The following is an 8,813-nucleotide window of genomic DNA, read 5'->3' as shown; positions in this document are numbered from 1 at the left end:
TTTTTTTTCGCTGTTTAACCTCTTGTGACCTTTAAAAAATAGATATATTATTCTTTTGCATTGAAATACAACTGTATGCAGTGAGTTCCCAATGGTTTTCCTTAGGAATATAAACATTTCAGTCCAATGGTAGCTGATTGAAATTCATTCTCCAAGATTTTCCTTTTAAAAAGCCTTCACCCCAGAGATGAATTTCTTCACATTAAACCCAGTTAAATATGTATTGCACACGAGGGGCAAATTTCTCCTCTTTGAGTTGAACTGTGGACCTGTGACCTTCTGAGCAGATCTGCGTAATGTAGAGTGCAGCTGTTTCATGCCTGAGATTTCTCTTGCATCCCTCATGGGTATTAAGTGCCAAGACTAATTGACCTCATCTACCTCTTGTGTCTTGCCCCAGTGGCTGGAGCAACATGCTGCAAGCAAAGGGAGGTATCTAAAGAGATTCTTACCACCAAGGTCTTTGGTTTCCATGGTCAGCCATGGATTTTCTAAATGGCAGCCACAAACACAACAGACACAAACTGTTACTTCCTTTTTTAGCTAAATTCTCATTGTTTTGGAACTCCTGGGAAATTTGCAACAAACTTCACGGAAAAATTGTCTTTTGGCGTGCCCTGGCATAGGTTTGTTTGGTTTCAATTTAGGAAGGACTAGGACCTAAACAGTTAGGAAAAAGCAAAGCTCAGACTCATTCAGAATAGGTTTATCTCAATAACTTTGAGAAGGGCATTTCTACTCAGCTGACATCATCAATGACTGTCATAATAACATGATTTGGTTACAGTGCTCAATTTCCATTAAGTCTTTCTGTGAAGGTGACATCACAAAACATCTTTGAGCTTAGTGAAAAGTCTCAAGACCTTAGAGGGCTGTTTCTCTTGGTCTAGTTTAAATTACATACCCTTCAAAACAACAGCAGAACTTTACAGTGGCCTCTTCTACCACTTCATACACTTTTTAAGCAGATCTGCTAGAGCATGAAGCAAGTGCAAAACATAGCAAATTCTCCTTCCAGTCCCTGCAACCCAGAGCCCTGTAGTGGTGCAGTTGAGGGGCACTTTGTAACCATCTTAAAATCCACAGTTAAAAATCAAAGATGAGAATTTTACCCTTCATTTCTACACAGCGGCAGTGTAGCACCTGATTTCTTCTGTTTTCAAGGCATTTTGTGTTCCTATGCTTTAAACTGATGGCTAAAGTTTTGCCTGCGGAAGCAAAAGAATGAACCCACGCCAATGATGATCACAGATAAAACCAACACAAACGTTAATATGATAAGGAAGTTGATTTTCTTCAGATCCTCTTTTTCACAGTTTTCTGGTCTAATGTTCCCGATGTGCATTTCTTCCTGGTACCCGAAGTTCTGAGTGTACTGGCACGTTAAGTGCTCCACGTTTGGGATCTGGACGTTTTTGTTCTGGATCATTGATGAAAGCCAGATGTTTCCACAGCAGTTGAGTGGGTTCCCAGTGAGATACAAGTTTTTAAGTGAATTTTCTAATGCTAAAATATTGCTGTTCTGTAATGTACTAAACCTATTGTTCCGTAGGTCCAGAACTTCCAGTGGAGAGTCACTACCCCACTTAGGCAGCCAGTTCAGCTGATTTTCAGAGAGGTTTAAATGTTTAAGGTGACTAAAGCAAGGCAAGTCAATATTTAAATCTATGAGGCTATTGCCATGTAAATACAAATATTCCAGAGACTTTTCCAGTCCTGATAATGCTTTAGCTTCTATTTTCAGTCCGGGGTTCATGGAGAGATCCAAGACAACCAGAGAAGTCTTGTAGAAAGTGTATGCTGGTAGGATGCTCAGCATGTTGTCAGCTAGGTATAAGTACTGAAGATTAGGAGAGTCAACAAATGACACGCAACCACTTTCCTCTCCAGCAAGTCTTTGCTTAGCTAATCCTGAGTACATGCTGCAAAGGCTGATATTATTGCTCTGTAGACTAAGCAGTCTGAGGCTAGGGAGGCTTGAGAAGATATCAAATTGTAGGGTCTGAAGATGGTTGTTTTGAACGTAGAGCTCCTTCAAATTTGACAGGGTGCCAGCATCTAGGAGAAGGTTGTGCAAAGCATTGTAGCTCAAGTCGAGGACAGTTAGGGAGGTCAACGCACTGTCATAAGTTACTGTAAATGCCTGAAGACAGTTTCTGCTGAGATTAAGGGTGTGAAGGGACAACATTGAGTCAAAGAACTCATCTGGAAAAGATTTGATTTCATTATAACTTAAGTCTAAATATACAAGGTGGGATAAATAAAGAGAACTTTTGTTTCTGCTTTGCTTCTGATCAAGAAGATGAAAAGAAGCATCTATCCATTCTTTTTCCATATAGTCCATTTTATTATGGGGGGATTCAGCAGTGAGCTGGATTAAATTCTTTGATAAATTCAGAGTTACCAGTTTATTTACCTGGGGGAAGACTGGGAAGTGAAACAGTTTGTTTTCACTCAAATCCAAACATCTTAAGCTATATTCATCATCTGATTTTGTGGTGTGGAAGGTCTCAATGCTATTCCTGCTAAGGTCAAGTATCTCCAGCTGCCTGAGGTTGAAATCAGAGATGCAAGTAATTGAATTCATGGAGAGGTTGAGTTTGGAAAGGTTCACTAGAGTTTCAAAAGCACCTTCTTCTATTTCCATGATGATATTACTCTGAAGATCTATCTCCACAAGACTGGGAGATCCCTGAAACATCTTGTGTGATATCATTATAATACTGTTGTCTGCCAAGGAGAGATACCGCAGTGCTGGAGCTTGTTTGATGAAGTACTCAGCCATCCCATTGTATAGACTGTTGTGGGACAAGTCCAGTACTTCCACCTTGGGCAAAAGTCCAATCCCTTCTGTCCCATTCTGAGCAAACTCATATAGGTGATTGTTGGCTAAGTTTATTTCTAGCAAACTTGTCATGTGTGCAAAGACTCCAGGCGTGATGAAACTGATCTGGTTAGAGCTTAAGTCCAGACACTGGAGGGAAGTGTAAAACGATAACGGCATTTCAGGGATGCTTTGGATCAAATTTCCAGACAGATCTATTTTGTTTACGTTCGGATACAGCTCATGAGGGATTTGCTGGAGGTCTTTGTTGTGGCAAAATGCCTGTGAGTTTGCCTGCCAGAAAAAGAACAGAGAGAAAACGGGTTGTCACCTGACAAATGAAGAACATCTTTGCATGGAATATAAAGAAAATAACGCTCATCATCCAGGCAGATCCTTCTTCTGGAACACTGGTAAAGCTACATTCCCTGAGCATTCAGATAGCAAGAACAACAACCCTAATGCTTCTTTGCACTCAATTCATTTTAAAGACATTTCTGACTTACAGCAGTAGAATTTTATCTGCATGTGATACCTACTGAATGTTCTCCCTTTTGTACCTTTCTCCTAGGCTTATTTAAATAGACTCACTGAAGGAGTTTTGCCGCTTTCCATGGCAACCAAGCACCATTTCCTCACTTTTGTTCCGATGTTTTATTTTCTCAGCTTCATCACTGTATTAGATTTTGCAAACCCTACTTGCAATAGTAAGTAGTACTTAAAAGAGTTTCACTCTGTTGGCAGCGTAGCTCCCAAAGCAAAGAGATGGAGACGTGTATAAGGATGCTATAGCACAGAAAGTGTCTCTCTCCTTCTAAGTCACGCTCTTGGATACTGGGTCATGTCTTTCTGGCACAGGGTGCCCAGAGAAGCTGTGTCTGCCCCATCCCTGGCAGTGTTCAAGGCCAGGTTGGACACAGGGGCTTGGAGCAAGCTGCTCCAGTGGAAGGTGTCCCTGCCCGTGGCAGAAAGGTGGAACTGGGTGAGCTTTAAGGTCCCTTCCAACCTCAACCATTCTGTGATTCGTTCTATGATTCCTTTAGCCATGGCTTAGTTAAGCAATGTGTCTTTAACCACATGGCTCTTTCAACAACTGAAACATTTCTGGTGCAAATCTCTAAACTTTTCCTGCTTTAACCATCCATGCTTCTCCTTTTCCTAAGGCAACAGATCCCTTCTTCTTCGGTATGGGGAGCATGCACCCATACAAGACACCCATGACACAACATGGAAAACACAAATAACGTAAAGCCAGCTTTTGAGAGAAAAAAGCTGTGATGTGTGTGAAGGTCATGCCTTTACAGTCCAATTCTAGCAGTCAGGTAGGGAAAAGTGTTAAATTCATTTTCCAGATGCATGTCTGTTTAATTGCAGCTAGAGTTGAATCTGTATCTAGAGCAAAACCTGGAGTGTGTGCTGATAAGCAAACATGAACATGGCCATCCTTGTACAAATGTCAAGCCGTGTTTCGTTATCAAGGAGAACACACAGCAGCGGGAGGAAGTGGAATGTGAAAGGCTTAGGCACCATTTAATTTATTGGAGGAAAACCCTTGTTATGAATGTATTTGGGTGACTGGGTCATGTACTGTTTGTAGAAAGATCAGAAAGAGAAGAAAGGAAAAAATCTGTTGAATCTTAACTTGTGTGCAACCGCAGAATCCAGATTCCATGACGCACAGCTTTTCAGACATTAATGGGACTTTAGAAGTAAAAAATGCTAAAAACCATCTGCTTCATGTGAACTTTTAGGTGAATGAAGTGGCAGGTCTGTTTGGAAGTGGGGCAATAGTCAGCATTTCGTGAATCCCTTTTGCATCATGTGAGCTTTGGAGACCGCACAAAAATGTGCCAGAGAAGTGTAAGTGCTCATTCAAACTCTAGATACACACAGGCTGCTCCACAGTCCTTCCCATGATACATCTTTCCCAAAGATCCCAAGTAAATGGCCTATTAAAGCCTGAACCCCTTCCTATTTTTCCCTTCCATCTCACTCAAATCTCCCCCAGCTTAACAAATCAGAACAAAAGTGAATTTTCTGGCTTCTCCCTGACATTATCCCTTTCCTGCAAAGTCACTGTAGCATTACTCAGTTTCAGCTAAAATGCACAAAGTTGTGCTTAGCTCCGAGGCCCAAATAACAGAAAGTCTCTTCCTGCTTGGTTTGTGGAAGAGGGAGAAGCCAAAAGGACACAGTGAAGAAGCAGCAGCTGCTTTGCAGCCTAAGGGAGATGCCAGGTTTCTTCCCACTCTTTGAGTCAGATCTCAACAAGAATTGAGCACCCTCCATTCCCTCTGGGCACCCAGCGTCTTAGCTAAGTCCTGATCCAACTCCCATAGATGCCAGCGGCTGGTTTCCACTGAAGATGATGTGGGAGAGGTCAGACTTAGTTCACCATGTATCTTACAGGATTAGGCTTTTAATCTGCATCCACTGAACCCTCCCAGTGATAAAAGGCAGAGATAAAATTTATGCCTCCCACTGTCTGCCATTTGTTCCTATAACATTTTCCCTCCCATATTTTAACTTTCATTCCTTTCCAGTGACTACTTTCATCCCCACTGAATTTCTTGTCTAGTCTGTTCTGCACCATCTTTTTCTCCCCTGAGGCTCAAACTGCACGAATTCTGTTCTCATTAGCACTCAGAAGAAAAGATGAAGCATTTCTCAGTGGAATGGAGCAAACAGCCTCTGTTTGCATGTATCTCCTCTCCTTCCACCCCATAGCTCAATGGGTTGGCAGCCTGAGGCTGGAAAAGAGATTTTTGCTGGTCTCACATTCTGACTTCATCATCTCTGACTGTGCTGCCAGCAGTAGTACGGCAGGGTGGGAGCACTTGGTCCCTTGGCCTCTGGTCCTATTCAGGTGTTGGCAAAAAGTGACCCAACAGCTAATAAGTCGAGCTTCATTTGGGTTCCGGCTCTAGTTCTTCACTGGTCAGTTGTCACCCACCTTAGCAAGAGCCCTAGAAACAAAGCAGCTGGATTCAAGCCTCTACTTCTGTTCTCCTGTACCAATTCATGAGTATTTGAACAAAAGAATTTGGGCTGGAGCCACATGGTGCTGACTTGCACTTGCACAATGTACCTGACTATTCTCTAGAAGAGCTACCCAGCTACATAATCAAACCTTAGCAATCTTCATATCAACTGTCCTCTGATAACTAGTTATGCACATATTCAATGCAAAGTGATATAATTTGCTAAAACCCCATCCCTTATATAAAGTATTTGAAAGCTCCTCCCTCGCCAGTTATGATGAATTAACAGAAACACATTTCTTTAGGAGGTAAAACATGAACCAATTGGAGCCCCTCTCCTTGGAAGGTAACGTGAGTTAGAAAGAACATCCTGGCATTAAAGCAGTGCCTTGTTGTCTCACAAACAGGTGGATTATGCAGTAACTTGTATAATCAGTGCAGGGGGCTGGTAGGGACTGTTTATTTCCTAAACCCTCTTCTAGAAGACCTTGGTTCAATGACAAGAGTGCCAGCAGTGAGTCAGAGAAGCGCATGGGTTTCTGACTCACACCTCTTCCATGAGATCTGGGACGAAAGTTTCCATTTCTGTGCCTTTTGCTATTCTAAAGGTGTTGCCACAGGGGAAGTACTGTGTGAAACAACGAGGCTGTGATGAAAAATGATGCTGTGAAGTAAGCAGGGCTCTCAGTGAACCCATCAGCTCCTCCAGTAGCTCCATCTTTCTTTAAGCTGTGTTTGGATTTACACTGGACCAAACACTCAGCAAAGGAAGATGATCAACAACATCGACATCAGTGATGCTGAGCTGTTAATTTGTACCATAAGAGCATCCCAACCCTTGACTGCAGTGTGTTTGCTGTTGGGGCCAAATTTACCCTACCCTGGTTGTGTAGAGCCTTGGGTTGTTGGCTTGATAAAAGCAGTTTAGAGTGAAGTGGTGGAAACAAGCATGCGTTTACTCCTCAGCAATCAGCCTGACCTGTGACCCACCAAGGAATGGGATGGAATGGATTTGCTTGGATTATTGCGCCATGTGACTATGATACATGGGACCCAAGCTGTCATGTTTACAGTGGCTTCATCAGTCTTCCCTCCCCAGCCAGTGAATTGAGCTACCCAGTCACCTTCCCAAGATCTTTTTATATATACTAGGTCTTAATTTCTCTGGAATTCAGGAAGTGCAGTAATATGGCAGGGTGGGCAGGAATGGAATGAGTCCCATAAGGGCAATGTGTACAGCTAGCAAATTATTTTTTTTCCCTATTTTGGAAATTGTTGAGGATTTGTGCGGAACAGCTTCAACATTCAGGGAAGAAAAAATAAGAAGATAAATATTTTTAAACGTTCTGTTACAGTCAGAAGCACTTGGATGGGGAAGGAAGAAAGTTCAGCTGTGAATAACGTTTATAATATACCAGGTGCTTGCGAAACTTCAAGGAGCAAAATTCAAGGAGGAAAAGGCTTTGTCACTTCTTTTACCTCCAGGAGAAGTCAGGTACAACTTTCCTGGCAGCGATGTTGTGTCAGGGTAAAAGAGGTCAGTCTCCTGTTATTACAAAAGGGCTGATGTAGATGTATTTCACAGAAGATGCTTTATTTAAAGCACAAAGAACTTAGGCCTGATATAAAGGAGTTGATTTTAGGCCTAAGTTCTTTCTCTGTTGCAGCCACAGAGTCCCTGTAGTGTTGGGGAAATCAGGTCAAATTTCTTTCAATCAGCTCTCCCTTAGAAAAATAAAGAAGATAATGCCCCTTCATCTCCACACTCCCTTGATGTGCTGTCACAACAAGGGGACAGCCTGAGAACAGCCTGCTGAGCATCCACTGCTGCAGCAAAGCCCAGCTCTATCATGGAAACCCTGGTACTTGGAGGGTTTCCCTTCTCAGAAACCATATTGTGCAGTGCCTGTAACATGGGGGTCCCAACCTCATCCAGGATCTCAAGGGACCTGAGTATGGAGACAGCCTTACCATCTCGCAGGGCATCATCCCCTCTGTGGATTGATTGTTTGAGGTTCCTCTGTTCACCACTGCCAGGAAGAAGATGATGTACAGTTTCATGGTTCTGCAGGTCAAAGTAATTCTTATTAGATTTCTGATGTGACACAGTGAAAGTCAGATCCTCATAACATGGAGAAACACTTAGTGCAAGAAATTAACCCATCTCTGAGCCTACAGCACTAACAACCTACCTGCATCCCTTTGAACCTAGTGGGAAAAAGAGATTTATACGAGGAAGGTCCAAGGCACTTCATGGGATTGCCCCAGTGTGATTTCAGCTGCTACCCAGATGATACCCAGCCACTAAATGAAGTCCAGATGCTCAAGATGGGCAATGAGTGGCATCATGGAGAAAGGCAACCACTGAAGACCCAGATACCTTCACTCTCCCCATAAAGGCAGCTCAAGTACTTTCAGCTGGCTGGAGATTTGGGGTGCCAAGTCCTGAGCAAAGCAAACGAGTGACACTCGGAAACATCACACTTTGAGAACAGTTTACATTTCCATCCACAGCATTTTCCACTCCTCTCATCCCAGAGTGTCAAACAGATTTTACACCCTCATCCAGATTCTTTGAGTTAATCTAAACAGCTGAAAGAATGGACTGAGAACTTTTTGTCCAAATGTTAGTTTTCCATTTTATACATCCCAGGTATGGGCAGGCTTTTAAATACATTTGAAAGCAGATGCCTTACAAGGAGACATATGAAATGGAATGGATTTGTGTGAAATGAAGGATTCATTAGAGTTTAACTGGAAAACAATCAGGAAAAAGCACAGGAGTAACTGCAAAAGGACCAAAAATACTGGGAATACTGTCTCTAGGCAGTGGAATTAAAATGTGAACAAAGCCAAGGGAAAGCATTTGTCCTTAAAATGCCTTGTTTCTAGATGGACACTAATGAGGTGTCTGGCTGTGGTCACCACTGATGTGAGCTCCAATTATCAGTTCTTTATGACAGCCTCTGTTGCAAACTTGCCGAATCTGTGCATATTTGTATGGCTTC

At 42.5% G+C, this 8,813-nt stretch overlaps 1 protein-coding gene across 1 annotated transcript; it reads right to left on the bottom strand.

Annotated features, from left to right (window-relative positions):
* Positions 1 to 1,177: 1,177 nt before the first annotated feature.
* LRRC32 (leucine rich repeat containing 32) lies at positions 1,178 to 7,878 on the bottom strand (the record flags this gene model as incomplete). Its single annotated transcript, XM_080614242.1, has 2 exons — positions 7,777 to 7,878; positions 1,178 to 3,118 (listed from the first exon to the last, which is right to left on the bottom strand). The coding sequence occupies exons 1-2, from the start codon at positions 7,864 to 7,866 to the stop codon at positions 1,178 to 1,180; spliced, it is 2,031 nt and encodes a 676-aa protein (XP_080470368.1). The 5' UTR covers positions 7,867 to 7,878.
* Between the last annotated feature and the right edge of the window lie 935 nt (positions 7,879 to 8,813).

The sequence above is a fragment of the Psittacula echo genome (assembly GCF_963264785.1).
Source record: "Psittacula echo genome assembly, chromosome: 3".
NCBI classification, from domain to species: domain Eukaryota; kingdom Metazoa; phylum Chordata; class Aves; order Psittaciformes; family Psittacidae; genus Psittacula; species Psittacula echo.
The sequence above is the reverse complement of the archived record's forward strand: the minus strand, read 5'-3'. Positions and strand labels throughout refer to the sequence as shown.